The sequence below is a fragment of the Salmo salar genome, chromosome 09 (assembly GCF_965601325.2).
Source record: "Salmo salar chromosome 09, fSalSal1, whole genome shotgun sequence".
Classification (NCBI taxonomy): Eukaryota; Metazoa; Chordata; class Actinopteri; order Salmoniformes; family Salmonidae; genus Salmo; species Salmo salar.
In genome coordinates, this window is record NC_138299.1 from 131661042 (window position 1) to 131677174 (window position 16133).

At 43.7% G+C, this 16133-nt stretch overlaps 2 protein-coding genes across 4 annotated transcripts in view; one reads left to right on the forward strand and one right to left on the reverse strand.

Moving 5' to 3' along the window:
* Positions 1-16133, forward strand: part of LOC106612883 (calpain-5) — a 34119-nt gene that overhangs the window by 6239 nt on the left and 11747 nt on the right. The window contains exons 2-3 of one of the 3 annotated variants that reach the window (XM_014214497.3): positions 6800-6959; positions 10261-10392. In XM_014214497.3, coding sequence (XP_014069972.1) covers positions 6804-6959; positions 10261-10392 — 288 coding nt within the window. In that variant the 5' untranslated portion in view covers positions 6800-6803. Of the gene's footprint in view, positions 1-6796; positions 6960-10260; positions 10393-16133 lie in introns of all 3 variants that reach the window. The other 2 variants (XM_014214495.3, XM_014214498.3) reach the window with 2 other exon arrangements.
* On the reverse strand, positions 14439-15664 carry ompa (olfactory marker protein a). The gene is made up of 2 exons (XM_014214500.3): positions 15385-15664; positions 14439-14914 (listed from the first exon to the last, which is right to left on the reverse strand). Exons 1-2 carry the CDS (start codon positions 15475-15477, stop codon positions 14486-14488), a joined length of 522 nt encoding a protein of 173 aa, XP_014069975.1. The 5' UTR covers positions 15478-15664; the 3' UTR covers positions 14439-14485.

The following is a 16133-nucleotide window of genomic DNA, read 5'->3' on the forward strand; positions in this document are numbered from 1 at the left end:
ATAGAGACGAGACAGTGCGTCGGCCTTAGCGTTACGGGAACCTGGTCTATATGAGATGGTGAGACGGAATCTGGTGAAAAACATCGCCCACCTAGCCTGACAAGGATTCAGTCTCCTCGCCGCCCGGATGTACTCCAGATTACGGTGGTCAGTCCAGATGAGAAAAGAGTGTTGCGCCCCCTCAAGCCAATGTCTCCACACCTTCAGACCTTTTACCACAGCCAGCAACTCCCTGTCCCCACATCATAGTTTCGCTCTGCCGGACTGAGCTTCCTTGAAAAGAAAGCGCAGGGGCAAAGCTTCGGGGGCGAGCACGAGCGCTGTGATAGCACGGCTCCAACACCAGCCTTGGACGCGTCCACCTCCACTATGAATGGCAAAGAGGGGTCCGGAATGCGCCAGCACGGGAGAATCGGTGTCTTCGGTCTTCAGACGACTAAAAGCTCTGTCCGCCGACCACCGCAAACGCACTGGCCCCCCCTTCAACAGTGAGGTAATGGGAGCAGCCACCTGCCCAAAACCCCGGATAAACCTCAGGTAGTAATTGGCAAACCCTAAAAACCGCTGCACCTCCTTTACCGTGGTCGGAGTCGGCCAATTACGCACGGCCGAAATGTGGTCACACTCCATCACCACCCCAGATGTGGAAATGCGATACCCCAGAAAAGAGACGGCTTGTTTGGAGAACACACATTTCTCGGCCTTGACGTACAGGTCATGCTCCAACAGTCGCCCAAGCATCTTGCGCACCAGAGACACATGCGCGGCGCGTGTGGCGGAGTAGATCAGAATGTCATCGATGTACACCACACCCTGCCCGTGCAGATCCCTGAGAATCTCGTCTACAAAGGATTGGAAAACAGCTAGAGCATTCTTCAAACCATACGGCATGACTAGGTACTCATAATGGCCAGATGTGGTACTAAACGCGGTCTTCCACTCATCTCCATCTCGGATACGCACCAAGTTATACACGCTCCTGAGATCCAGTTTTGTGAAGAAACGTGCTCCGTGAAATGACTCCACCGCCGTGGCGATGAGAGGTAGCGGGTAACTGAACCCCACTGTGATGGAATTTAGACCTCTATAGTCAATGCACGGACGCAGACCTCCCTTCTTCACAAAAAAGCAACTCGAGGAGACGGGTGACATGGATGGCCAAATGTATCCCTGACTCAGACTCGGGTGCGGGATTCTTTCAGTTCTCCCTAGGAGAGGTGGGGGGGGATGAAGTCAGGCGCAGGAGACCAAATATGCAAGAGAAGAGCGTTTATTCCTGAGTCCAAACAAAATGAACAGGCACAGTACCAGAATAAGTAGTCCACCAAAAAAGGTCTGGAACGCAGTCCAGAAAGGATGCCTGTCCACTAAAGACAAAGAAAATACAACGCAACCCAAAACCACGACAGGTAAAACAAAACAATCCTGCACGAACCCAAACTGGTAGGGCGAGAATAAATAACCCACTAATGAACCTAAACTCAAAACAGGTGAAACAAGACAGACAAAACCAAACGAAAAGGAAAAGGGATCGGTGGCAGATAGTAGACCGGCGACAACGACCGCCGAGCGCCGCCCGAATAGGGAGAGAAGCCACCTTCGGTAGAAGTTGTGACACCGTCCACCAACCTCCTGTGCTACCGATACCAGGGTTTCTTCTCGATCAGAAAGGGGCTGTCCTGTTATTTATCTAATTACCTAATTACCTAACTGTTTAATTGTTACCCAATTAAATTAATAATGTAACAATTAACTCATTAGGATCTGGGGCAGCACGATAGCGGTTCTTTAACTTCTTATGGCTTGGGGGCAGTATTTCTACGTCTGGATGAGAAGCGTGCCCAAAGTAAACTGCCTGTTACTCAGTCCCAGAAGCTAGGATATGCATATAATTGGTAGATTAGGATAGAAAACACTCTAAAGTTTCCAAAACTGTTAAAAATAATGTCTGTGAGTATAACAGAACTGATATGGCAGGCGAAAACCTGAGGAAAATCCATCCAGGAAGTGGGATTTTTTTGATGTGGGTATTTTCAATTTAATGCCTAAAGAGTATCTAATGGGTTAGGACCCAGATTGCAGTTCCTATGGCTTCCACTAATGTCAACAGTCTTTAGATATTGTTTCAGGCTTGTTTTCTAAAATATTAAGAAGAATGAGAACCTTTCTCTCAGTGGACTGTAGAATCATGCAGTGCTGGTTTTCGCACGTGACCGAGTGTGCGCCCTTCGTTGTTTTTCCTTCTATTGAATACGCTTGTCCGGTTGCTATATTATCGATTTATTTAGACAATTGACAACCTGAGGATTAATTATAAACATCGTTTGACATGTTTCGACGAGCTCTACCGGTACTATTAAGATGTATTTGTCTGCATGTTTTGACCGCCTTTTGAGCCAGTGGATTACTGAACAAAACGCGCCAACAAAACCGAGTTTTTGGGGTATAAAGAGGGACTTTATTGAACAAAACAACCATTTATTGTGTAGCTGGGACTCTACTGACTGCAACCATATGAATATCTTCAAAGGTAAGTGATTAATTTTATCGCTATTTCTGACTTTTGTAATTCCTTTACTTGGTTGTAAAATGTTTGTATGCTTTTGTAAGTGGGGCGCTGTCCTCAGATAATCGCATGGTATGCTTTCGCCGTAAAGCCTTTTTGAAATCTGACAAAGCGGCTGGATTAACAAGAAGTTAATCTTTAAGCCTATGTATAACACTTGTAATTTTTATGAATGTTTATTATGACTATTTCTGTATTTTGAATTTGGCACTCTGCAATTTCAGCGGATGTTGGCGAGGTGGGTCGCTAGCGGAACGCCTGCGCCAGAAAGGTTAAAGAGTTACCATCTCCCGAATTAAACTCTAAAGTTCTTTACCTATCACGTCTATAAACAGTCAACTTATTAATCATAACCTCGTATCATATCATCATTCTGAACAGTCTTAACCTCCTTGCATCTGCAAAAACCCGAGCCTTACTAATGATTCAGTACTACACAAATTGGTTTAATATTTTTTTTTACTAGCTAACTAAATGGTAACACAAGATAAACATACACACTTAATGTTAAAAACAGGTCCCTAGTGGAATGACCCATCATGGCTGCTTGTTACAAAAGAGATGGAGGGCAGAGAGGGACAGAGACATAATACTTTGGCACATTTAAAAACTACTTTCACTTACAGTAATCATCAACTTTGCACACCAACCGCCACCCTCATTGAGTAAGAAATCATGAATGTATTCACATGAAATGTCTTGGTTCGCCGGATCTCTCGGTGGACAGGGCCGCCTTGTAAAGGGGGTTGGGCCTTCTCGCGGCACGCTTGTAAGGCTCTGATTGTCCAAAATGGTTCCGACAAGTCTCATACTGTTGTCCTTCTTTGTAGTTGTCCGATATATGGTGACTTGTTGTGTAGTCCTGAACATAACTACAGAGTTTATTTTCCTTCCATTCCCTCCTGAAGCTGCTGCTTTGAAGATAGGCTAGCCAGCCGGGTCGATGGAGAGTAGCGTAATACTATGGTTTTAGCAGAGTAGTAGGATGGTCCTACTTAAAATCTCTTTTGAAGGTACTTTCCTTAGGACAGCTAATCAGCCATACCAGTGATTGTCCGGGAGGTGAGCTTATCGTCTCTACCTCGTGTTGAGATTCAAAGTTCAAACCACTTTAAACGTGTAGTTGCAGCTTCACGCTTTTCTGGTACGTTAATTCTTAACCCAGAATTTTATACAGTTTGTACGAAAGGGCGGTTCCGTCAGGCTGACACGCTCTCTGACCTCACTCAGGGGCATGACTTGTCACTGTGCAACGTGTATGTAAAACAATTATCTCTTATGGCTCCTAAAATCACCCCCCCACTTAACAAAAATACCTTCATATTACATGGACAACGCATAGGATGGACACTTCACACATATAATGGGTATTCTTTCCAAGTTACAGAATTCCTTTAACATTTTTAATGACATCACAAAATGATATTAGTGTTCTGTAGATCGCCTCTGACCATTCCCCACGTTCTATGTTAGAAATATTATTCCAGTATTTGCTTTTGAACGTGTTTAGAGTTTCGGTGGGAAGAAGTATCTTGAAACAAAGGACATTCCTTTGGTGAATATTGGAGAGGGAGATCTGAATCTTCTCAACTTGATGTACAACAGGACGTGAGTTGTTAACTTCTTACATCTAGATGTTCCGCTAGCGGAACACCGCTCCAATATCCAATGATAGGGCGTGGCGCGAAATACAAACTCCTCGAAAATCCGAACTTTTTCAAACATATGACTATTTTACACCATTTTAAAGACAAGACTCTCCTTTATCTAACCACACTGTCCGATTTCAAAAAGGCTTTACAACGAAAGCAAAACATTAGATTATGTCAGGAGAGTTCCCAGCCAGAAATAATCAGACACCCATTTTTCAAGCTAGCATATAATGTCACAAAAACCCAAACCACAGCTAAATGCAACACTAACCTTTGATGATCTTCATCAGATGACACTCCTAGGACATTATGTTATACAATACATGCATGTTTTGTTCAATCAAGTTCATATTTATATCAAAAACCAGCTTTTTACATTAGCATGTGACGTTCAGAACTAGCATTCCCACCGAACACTTCCGGTGAATTTACTAAATTACTCACGATAAACGTTCACAAAAAACATAACAATTATTTTAAGAATTATAGATACAGAACTCCTTTATGCAATCGCGGTGTCCGATTTTTTAAATAGCTTTTCGGTGAAAGCACATTTTGCAATATTCTGAGTAGATAGCCCGGCCATCACAGGCTAGCTATTTTGACACCCACCAAGTTTGGTACTCACCAAACTCAGATTTACTATAAGAAAAATTGGATTACCTTTGCTGTTCTTCGTCAGAATGCACTCCCAGGACTGCTACTTCAATAACTAATGTTGGTTTGGTCCAAAATAATCCATCGTTATATCCGAATAGCGGCGTTTTGTTCGTGCGTCCCAGACACTATCCGAATGGTAAAGAAGGGTCGTGCGCATGGCGCAATTCGTGACAAAAAAAATCGAAATATTCCATTACCGTACTTTGAAGCATGTCAACCGCTGTTTAAAATCAATTTTTATGCCATTTTTCTCGTACAAAAGCGATAATATTCCGACCGGGAATGTCCATTTAGCTAAACAGAGGAAAGAAAAGAAAGCTTTCGGTCGACGCGGGCACGAGCCTGAGTCTCACAGTACTGTAACCAGCCACTACCCAAACGCGCTACTTTGTTTCAGCCAGAGCCTGCAAAGCCACGATTCAGCGTTTTGCCGCCTTCTGAGAACCTATGGCAGCCGTAGGAAGTGTCACGGGACAGCTAAGATCCTCACTCTTCAATAAACAGAGACAAGAAGAACGACACCTTGTCAGACAGGCCACTTCCTGCATGAAATCTTCTCAGGTTTTTGCCTGCCATATGAGTTCTGTTATACTCACAGACACCATTCAAACAGTTTTAGAAACTTTAGGGTGTTTTCTATCCAAAGCCAATAATTATATGCATATTCTAGTTACTGGGCAGGAGTAGTAACCAGATTAAATCGGGTACGTTTTTTATCCAGCCGTGAAAATACTGCCCCCTAGCCATAACAGGTTAAAATCAATTTCTATGCGCTTTTTCTCGGAAAATAGCGATAATATTCCAACCGGGAGTCGTTGTTTTCGTTCAAAGACTGAAAAGGTAAAATGGACCCTTCACGTGCACGCGCGCACCCGTCTCATTGTTCTCAGATCGACCACTATCCAAATGCGCTACTGTTTTTCAGCCATGGACTGCAAAGTCATCATTCAACGTTCTGGCGCCTTCTGAGAGCCTATGGGAGCCTTAGAAAGTGTCACGTTACAGCAGAGATCCTCTGTTTTCAATAAAGAGGCTAAAGAAGGCCAAGAAATGGTCAGAGAGGGCACTTCCTGTTTGGAATCTTCTCAGGTTTTGGCCTGCCATATGAGTTCTGTTATACTCACAGACACCATTCAAACAGTTTTAGAAACTTTAGGGTGTTGTCTATCCAAATCAAATTAAATGCATATTCTAGTTTCTGGGCAGGAGTAATAAACAGATTAAATCGGGTATGTTTTTTATCCTGCCGTGAAAATACTGCCCCCTATCCATAACAGGTTAATCCCCCCCCTCCATGAGAGCGGGCCTGGTTGAAGTTATTCATTGCAAACCTGACCTATTTGGATCCTCACAGGACGGTCATGACAGGACTTAGGTGTGGCAGGGGGCGTGGCAATGGGCTCACCGACCCCCATCTTGGCGGTGTAGATACATTTTTAAGCCAATTTCCTATAATTCTACACATTTCTCCATGGAGCTGAGAGAAAATGTTGCAGTTTTAAAGCTAATTTCCTGCAATTCTATGCATTTTCTATGACTAATGCAGTGTTCTTCTGTTCAAACAATAACGAAGTCAATACTGCTAAATTCATTATTTAGGGATTTTTTAATTCTCCCTGATTGTCAAGCTTTTATTTAGGTGATTGTTAGTTGTCTCTTATTTTAAAATATAACGTTATAGGTGCATTATAATTTCTACGTTCTTTTTCTGGTTTTAGTTGTTCAAGTTTACGCTAAAAGTGTTTTTCCATCCCGAAAATGTATGTCATTATTTTTCTATTTTTTTACACTGTTTGGACATGTTTGTGTGTAATTGTGTGTTCCAGGAGGATGGTTGTGCCGTATGAGAATCAGTGTTTCGCTGCCCTGCGTATGGAGTGTGTGTGTGTGTGACAGTGTGTATAACTGTGTGTTCCAGCAGGGTGATGGTGGTGCCATATGAAAGCCAGGGCTATTCCTCCCTGCGTAGGGAGTGCCAGCAGCGTCGAGTCCTGTTTGAAGACTCTGTGTTTCCGGCTACGGACCAGTCTCTGTTCTACAAGACCAACCGCATAGGAACCATCACCTGGAAGAGACCTAAGGTACTACACACTGAGGGGAGGGGTGGGTGTGTTTGTCCGGGGGAAATAGGAGAGTTAACATTTCAACTTCATATGCATCATCTCCAGCACCAAAACCAGTGTCTACATATGTGAAAACAGTTCATAGAAACGATCTGTGGTTAAAAATACATGAAAGGTCCCCCAAAAATGATCTGTGACATCACAGGGTAGGATTAAAAGTTTAAAAAAAGTGTGATTTTCAAAACTTGCAATGAGTTTCTAGCCAGAGGGAGGGTATTTTGTTGCTCACCACGTCACCGCGAATCTGGAAATCACTGTTTTTAAGAGTCCATGTTATCGCAGCAACGGACTCAACAGCGCAAATACCCGACCAACCCGTCTTCAGTCAGCTGTTTGTTATTTTATTTTTACGGTTATGGCAGTTATTTTATTTTCATGACCTTCTTCATCCAGAACCGTCGGTTACACGGTAATTGTGCAAGCCCTAGAGTTAAGGTGTTTGAATAAGGATCCGACTGAGGTATGTCATTTCACAGCTGTTCAGAGAAAGAGATGTGGGTGGTGAGAGAAGGTGAAAGAGTATGGGGCAGGGAATAATTTAAGTGATAATGCCCGAGAAGCCGGTGTTTGGAGGATATATTGACATGGGTGTTGTAGGCCTGTGCCAAACACCGGCTTCGAGGGCATTATTACTTTTATACAATGGGTTACCAACATATTAAAAACAATTATTGACATATTTTCATTAACGTTTATTTTCATTAATTTATTCATACTATTTCATCCTTCCACAAGGTATAGTCCCAACACAAATCTAGAGTTGCTAGAGACGCGACCCAGTCGTTCTGTATTTATCATTCGTTCTAAATGTTCCATTGCCATACTGGCTACCAACGTTCTTATCCCTTGCTTGCTATCTAGCCAACTACGGCTAACTTACACGTCAAAGTGCAGTCAGAATAACAGCAAAGTAGCTGCATTTGCATTTGTTTAAGCTGTTTTCTAGTGACATTTATTTGGATACATCCATAACAATAAGCTAATGAGGCGCAATTTCGCCTGGCATAGAAAATGTGCTCACTTGCGAGGACACTGTTGTTCAGAGGAGCTAGCCAACAACACAGCTACAGTAACACAATCACTGCAAACTGGAAAGACTGCCAACTAGATGCACTTCATTTTGTTTGACCTTTTTTCTATTGCCATTTTTGTTGTTGTATATATTCATAAAAATTATACCAGCTGAATCATGATTTAATCTGGCTGAGAAACGCTGCCTGTCTGTCTAGTTCTGACATGTTCATTACTATGGAACGACAGGAGGTCGAATTTGAATATTGAAACAATTTTGCAGATGTCGGAGAGACAGACGGCAAGGTTTATACAAATCTCCACTCTTGAAAACTAAATGTTAGTCTAAAAGAAATGGGAGATAATGTCTAGATGCTTTTTATAGTGGAGATCAAGTTTCTAAGTTGCTGGGCTGATGAGACAGTAGATTGCACAGTAAGATGGAACAGAGTAAATGGGCATTTTAACGTCAGAGTTAGGCAAGAAGAAACAAATTAGTTGGAGGGCATTAGAGGTAGTGAGAGAGAGCAGGGTCGAGAGAGGTATGGGTAGAAATGGAGAAATAGAGAGCGATATGTAGAGAGAGAGAGGGGTATGGGTAGAAATGGAGAGCGATATGTAGAGAGAGAGAGGTATGGGTAGAAATGGAGAAATAGAGAGCGATAGGTAGAGAGAGAGAGAGAGAGGTATGGGTAGAAATTGAGAAATAGAGAGAGGTATGGGGAGAAATGGAGAGCGATAGGTAGAGAGAGGTATGGGTAGAAATTGAGAGGTATGGGTAGAAATTGAGAGGTATGGGTAGAAATTGAGAAGTGTAGAGAGAGCATTTGAGGTGTAGATTAGACAGTCCGTCCAGGGGGGGAGTCATCATGACAGTCAGGTAAAACAAACAGCAACACTCTGGTGACTACCTACCTACCGTCTCTGACTGTCTCTGTTCTGATTCACAGCTGTGAGTGTGTGTGTGTGTGTCTAGGTATGTTCAGTTATGAATCTGTTAATTACAGTACATGCCGCTCCCATGATATAACTTGTACTTTTTTATACTCTGCAATTATTCTACAGCTATGGTTACAGTATGATTGTCCAGGTATGAGGGTGTAGCGACAGGACTGGTTGGACCAGTAAATAGACCACTGGTGTACTGGTTGGACCAGTAAATAAAGCACTGGTGTACTGGTTGGACCAGTAAATAAAGCACTGGTGTACTGGTTGGACCAGTAAATAAAGCACTGGTGTACTGGTTGGACCAGTGAATTAAGCACTGGTGTAAAGGTGTTACTCAGATAATATATCTATGGTATTCCTGTTTTTCTCCAGTTTTGCTTGTCTTCATCTTCCTCTCTGTCTCTCTCTCCCCCAGCTGATCAAGCCCAAGGCAAAATGTTACTTCTCACCCAGTGAAATTCCTTAGGAGGACCTCCTGGTTCAGAAAAAGAGCGGCTAGTGGTGTGTGGTTAGAGCAGTGAACCATGGACCAGGTTGAGAAAATATCCACCCTACAGTGTGTTAGACTTACTGATCTTCTTTGGGAGTGTACCAGAGGTTTGTCTTTCACAAGACCTCTGATCCCCCTGTTAACCTCTAGTTACAGTAGTGTCTAGTACAGTAGAGTCCCAAAGAGTAGCTTAGTGTGGTCAGACCTGCTTCTCCTCTTCCTCTGCCTCATCCTCTCCTGTTCCTGCTCTGGGGCCTACAGCACAACCACAGCCTAGTACTGTCCTACCGCACCCTGCCCAGAGAGCCTACTTTCTGCTGGGGCTGAGGGATGGAGTAGGAAGGGCTGGAGAAGGGAGTTAATGATCTGTGGTTCTACAGGTCCCAAATGGCACATATATTCCCTGCACAGTGCACTACTTTTGACGAGAGTGCTTTGGGCCCTGGTCATAAGTAGTGCACAATAGGGAATGGGGTGCAAGTTGGGACGCATCCAGACAGTTGGGAAACCCTCCCTCTGCCATTAGTGGTCAGCTCAGAGAGAGCAGCACAGCCACAAAACAGTCTGAGTGCAATTAATTAACATGAGATCACAAGGATGGATGGATGGAGGGAGGAGAGGAAGAGAGAGACCTTTATCACTAATGGGTTTCTTGGCTTCTACTTATAAGCATCTCAGAAACAATACTGGATCTCGTCTTCATCTTCCTCTCTGTCTCGCTCTCCCACCCTCCTCTGTGTGTTAACCCCATGTTATCTTCTCCCCCCTCTATAGGAGCTGTGTGATAACCCCATGTTGTCTTCTCTATAGGAGCTGTGTGATAACCCCAAGTTGTTTGTGAATGGTATCAGTGCTCATGACCTCCTCCAGGGCCAGCTGGGGAACTGTTGGTTCGTAGCTGCATGCTCCTCCCTGGCATCCAGAGAAACTCTGTGGCAAAAGGTAAGACTCCCTGGCCGTGTGCATGTTGTGCGTGTGTTTGCCTTGGGTGTGTGACGTGCAGTAGGAGGATGTGATTAGAGACCTGATCGAGAAGGATTTACAATTTTCCTCCACCACAAACACAAACCGGAATCATTTGGAGTTTATTGTTTCCGACTCCTATTTGGAGGAGTGGCGTTTGTGTGAGTGTGTGTTGGTGTGGCCCTTGTGAGATGGCAGTGTATATTTTTTCCACTGAGTTCATAGGGAATCATTAGCATTAGTCCCACTGCTCTTAACTTTTTGTGTTCAACTTTCCACCACTTCAGACTGGCTCTGCCTAGCTCCTTACCCCTAACCCCTAGCTACTAGTGTGAGGACGTCACTGTGTTGCTAACAGGTTCACATCCTCTATTGTCCCTGTCCGTACAATGGCTCAAAATAGTAGTCCTTTGCTTTACAAGCACACGACTGCCTTGCTTGACGATTACTGCACCACCGAAAAGGTACCAATTGGGCAGCGCCGTTGGTGATATTTCAAGCTGTGGAGTGATCTTACTGGCGTGATCTAACTCCATACCCCTATCTCACTGAATTATCACATTACAGAGAGGGCTCTGATCTTTCATCTGAAACAACTGAGAAGGTTTATTATGTTTCTCCATTTCCTGAACAACAGAGGGTCTGTCACTGAGGAAACAGCTGCTGTTGGTTTGGAGAGCTAATTTCACCCCAGAGACAGAGCTGGCAGGAGAGCTAAATAGACCGGGTCGATGAAGAGTTCTAAGCTTTTTCTGTTCATTTCCCGGATGATTCTACACGTTGAATCGCCACTGTTAGTCGACACACAGAACGTGATCAACCACACACGACCGACGTTCATTATGGTGTGTCTTCCTCTTAACACAGGCTCTGTAGAGAAAGCTCTGTTCCTCGACCTGGGACTATTGACCAACTGAGTGTCCGGTACAAGACTGTGTTAGTCCGCTGAGCTAAAGCCTCAGGCAAGGTCACTTGTCTTCACTAAATTACCTCTGTTACACTTGCACCATATTGACTGATATTATTAGCTCCCAGGGAATATCTTGTTGTTATGAGTTGTAGTGGTTTGTTTGTGTGTGTGTGTGTGTGTGTGTGTGTGTGGTGTTTGGACATAATTACTAGAGGTCGACCGATTTATTATTTTTCAACGCCGATACCGATTAATCGGCCGATTTTTAAAAGGGGGGGAAACAATTGTTTTATTATTTGTAATAATGACAATTACAACAATACTGAATATAATCTAATCTCGGGGGTTGATAGGCTTGAAGTCATAAACAGCGCAATGCTTGAAGAATTGCGAAGAGCTGCTGGCAAAACGCACGAAGGTGCTGTTTGAATGAATGCTTACGAGCCTGCTGGTGCCTACCATCGCTCAGTCAGACTGCTCTATCAAATATCAAATCATAGACTTAATTATAACATAATAAACACACAGAAATACGAGCCTTTGGTCATTAATATGGTCGAATCCGGAAACTATCATTTCGAAAACGAAACGTTTATTTCAGTGAAATACTGAACCGTTCCGTATTTTATCTAATTGGTGGCATCCCTAAGTCTAAATATTCCTGTTACATTGCACAACCTTCAATGTTATGTCATAATTATGTACAATTCTGGCAAATTAATTACGGCCTTTGTTAGGAATAAATGGACTTCACACAGTTCGCAATGAGCCAGGCGGCCCAAACTGCTGTATATACCCTGACTGCTTGCACGGAACGCAAGAGAAGTGACACAAATTCATGTTAGCAGGCAATATTAACTAAATATGCAGGTTTAAAAATATATACTTGTGTATTGATTTTAAAGAAAGGCATTGACGTTTATGGTTAGGTACATTGGTGCAATGACAGTGCTTTTTTTTTTCGCAAATGCGCTTGTTAAATCATCACCATTTGTCGAAGTAGGCTGTGATTCGATGAGAAATTAACAGGCACCGCATCGATTATATGCAACGCAGGACACGTTAGATAACTACACATGGTTGATGATATTACTAGTTTAACTAGTGATTATGTTAAGATTGATCGTTTTTTATAAGATAAGTTTAATGCTAGCTAGCAACTTACCTTGGCTTCTTGCTGCCCTTGCGTAACAGGTAGTCAGCCTGCCATGCAGGCTCCTCGTGGAGTGCAATGTAAGGCAGGTGCTTAGAGCGTTGGGCTAGTAACCGGAAGGTTGCAAAAACAAATCCCCGAATCCCCCCTGAACAAGGCAGTTAACCCCCGTTCCTAGGCCGTCATTGAAAATAAGAATGTGTTCTTAATCTGACTTGCCTAGTTAAATAAAGGTGTAAAAAAAACAACAACAAAAAAACTGCAAATCGGTGGCCAAAAATACCGATTACCGATTGTTATGAAAACTTGAAATCGGCCATTCCGATTAATCGGTCGACCTCTAATAATTACCTGTTGTTTAGTTCCGGTGTTTAACGACATGCTATATCAAGAGTCTGCAACGATGTATTCTAGAAGCAGCTCGTTAACACAGACACAGTAGAATTAATTGGACCAGACAGTACCTTTTCTAGTGTCTCCTCTTCCTCAACCACATACACACCCTGTTATTAATCCAGTGGGAGGGGGCTGTTATATCTGCTCAGGATCGCTCTCATTAACACACTTTCTCTCTCTCGTTCTCTCTATCAAAAGTGTTACATTTCCCTTCTGGCATGTAGTCTACCACTTGTCCATTTTGTGTGTGTGTGAGAGAGTGTATTGATTGCCCTATGAATGAACAGCAACCAAAGCTACTGTAGCCTGGGGCTAAGCCATCTCTATCCTCTCCCCTGCCCTGACCATTAACACAAACACAGCAGGACAGAGTACCTACATCTCTTTATTGGACAGCAGTAGAGGACTTGGCCAGTTTACAGTATATTGTTGTGATATTTCATGCAAAGTGAATACGGTAACTAGTATATCAGTGCAGTGTAATAGGAGAGTAATACAGTGTAGATTAGAGTCATAGTACAGCAGGTAGTTGGAGTTACATTGCAGCATTGGTTCTCTAATATTTCCTATTAAGAAGGATCAGAAAGACCTATTCATTCATATCATTCAGGTTTTCAATATAAATGTACAGTTAACTGCCAAAATAAAGGAAACACTTGAGTAAATGAGGGATACAAAGTATATTGAAAGCAGCTGCTTCCACATAGGTATGGTTCCTGAGTTAATTAAGCAATTAACATTCCATCATACTTAAATATATACATTCTGGAGCGGCTGAGACAGCGTTTTCCACTACCATCAACAAAACACCAAATTATGGAATTTCTTCTGGAAGAATGGTGCCGCAAACCTCCAATAGAGTTCCAGACACTAGTAGAATCTATGTCAAGGTGCATTGAAGCTGTTCTGGCTCGTGCTGGCGCAACGCCCTATTAAGACACTTTATGTTGGTGTTTCCTTTATTTTGGCAGTTACCCGTATCTATAGGATTCTAACCTCCTAAATTAGTGATTCTGCAGCCTACTGTTACTACTGTGTAACTACTGTACCTTCAGAAGATGGTTTCTAGCAGGTTGTTGACTAACATGCATAGATAGATGTTCAGGAAGGAAGTGCGCACACACTCAGATGAGAAATGGGACTCGGTGGGTTTGTGTGGGCAGGGGGCAAAGAGAGACAGAGGTGTGTAGACTGGTCCAACCTAGAATGGCTGTAATAGAAGGCATTCCCTTAGAATGGAGAGAGGGAGACTAGAGGAGTAGAGGGAAGAGGAAGCAGTTAAAGGGATACTTTGGGATTTTGGCAATGAGGCCTTTTATCTACTTCCCCAGAGTCAGATGAACTCGTGGATACCATTTGTATGTCTATGTCCAGTATGAAGGAAGTTAGATGTAGTTTTGCGAGCCAATGCTAACTAGTGTTAGCGCAATGACTGGAAGTCTATGGGTATCTGCTAACATGCATTAGGGCAATGACTTCCAGTCTTCTAGCATTAGCATTGGCTCGCAAAACTACCTCTATCTACCTTCACACTGGACACAGAGAAGCACACACTTCTGTGTCCAGAGGGCCTCATTTCCAAAATCCTAAAGTATCCCTTTAAGGTTTATAGGTCAGGCCTGATTAAACTCCACGGAGATGCTGACCTTGTCAGCCTCCGCCCCCTCCTTAAAGGCAAACAGGAAGTACATGACCTTGCGGACCTTGGCCAGCTCCGCGATTCGCTCCCCGAACTCCTGGATGTCCGCCTCCAGACACTTGAGGGGCGTGTCCTCCGGGTCGCCAGCGTTCCGCCAGAATGTTCCGACGGGTTCTAGAAGCTGCCGGGTCATCAGGTGTGTGAGGTCAGGGGTCCAGAGCTGGGAGATCCCCGTGACAGTCACTCTGCCATTGCCAATCAGAGACACCGACCAGTGGACGAACGTCAGCTCCTGATTGGCGAAGTCCAGACGGTAGACAGCCTCGTGGGGGAGGAGCAACCGCTCCCCCTCCTGTCGCTTCTGACCGCTCCGCTGCAGGGACTGGACACGTAGCCGCATCACCTAGCAACAATAATAACTATATTAATAATAATAATAATTATAATAGAACTTGCCTTTTGGCCACTCCACCGCTCCACTGCAGAGACTGGACACCCAGACAAATCACATTATAGAATGATAATACTTTTATAATAGTATAACTATAATATGCTGGACACTCAGATGCAGGTACAAGTCAACTCCTGGAAACTGTCCATGCATTTGTTGGTCTGAATTTATATAGGCTACTTTGTTCCAGATGAACACATATTTAAGACAGGACCAAACTACTACACATGGCAGAAGCCAATTTTTGAATTTTGTATGTCTACTACAAAATACTTTAGGCAAAGTGACTTACAGTAAATGCATTACTCAGTATATCTGACCCATGCAAGAATCAAACTCATAAGCAACTGAACCATCGATTGTGCTATTTCAACTGCATATCAACCACCTCAACCTCATCTCAATCACGTGAACAGTTTTACCTCAGTGAGAGAGGTGTCCTCTGCAAAGCGTAGCTCCAGGGCTGAGCCAGACGAGGGAGCCGCAGACAGGTCTGTGTACATCTGAGAGCTCATCTTTCTGTGCTGGGGAGCAAGGCCTTCCTGTCTGTCTGGATGGATATCTGTGTCTGTCTGTGCCTGCAGATAGTTTCGCTGTGTTCCTCTCCCACTCTGTCTCTGTCTCTTATGCCATCTCTTTCCCCTCCCTTTCCCAGAGGGTAGTATGGTTGGGTTGGTTCTCTGGTTGGAACTATTGATTGTGTGGCATGTACAGTGAGGGAGGGATGGAGAAGAGAAGTGAGGATGGGGTGTGTGGTGGCGCTAGGCAACAGGAAGTGATGACATCAGAAGAGGAACCAGGGATTTTCCTGAAGGCTTCTGGGAGCTGGTTGGTCATAGCTGGATGGGCTGGTTATTAATACACGCACTGGGCTGGCTGGATGTGTGGAAGTGTGTTTTTATGTGTGGGTATGTGCCTATGTCTGTCTGTAGTGTGTATGTGTGTATTGTTGGAGTTTGGTTGTTCTGATTCACTAGATGGTTGCTTGTTTTTGCTCCTGTTTTAATTAGCTGTGATTAGGGCTGTTACGGTGACCGCATTATCGCAAATTCCATGTGACCGTTTAGTCATGGTAATTAGGCTTCTCCGAGCGCTGATGCTGCTGCTGGTCATTCGTAGCCTACCAAACTTGCTAACTGCCTGGTACTCAGCACTCTATTGTCCCGCTAAT

Excerpts from the sequence above, each read along its gene's own strand:
- ompa (XM_014214500.3), bottom strand. The coding sequence starts at position 15,477 with ATGAGCTCTCAGATGTACACAGACCTGTCTGCGGCTCCCTCGTCTGGC. Across the intron at positions 14,915-15,384 it reads AGGACACCTCTCTCACTGAG|GTGATGCGGCTACGTGTCCA; the intron begins GTAAAACTGTTC and ends TATTGTTGCTAG.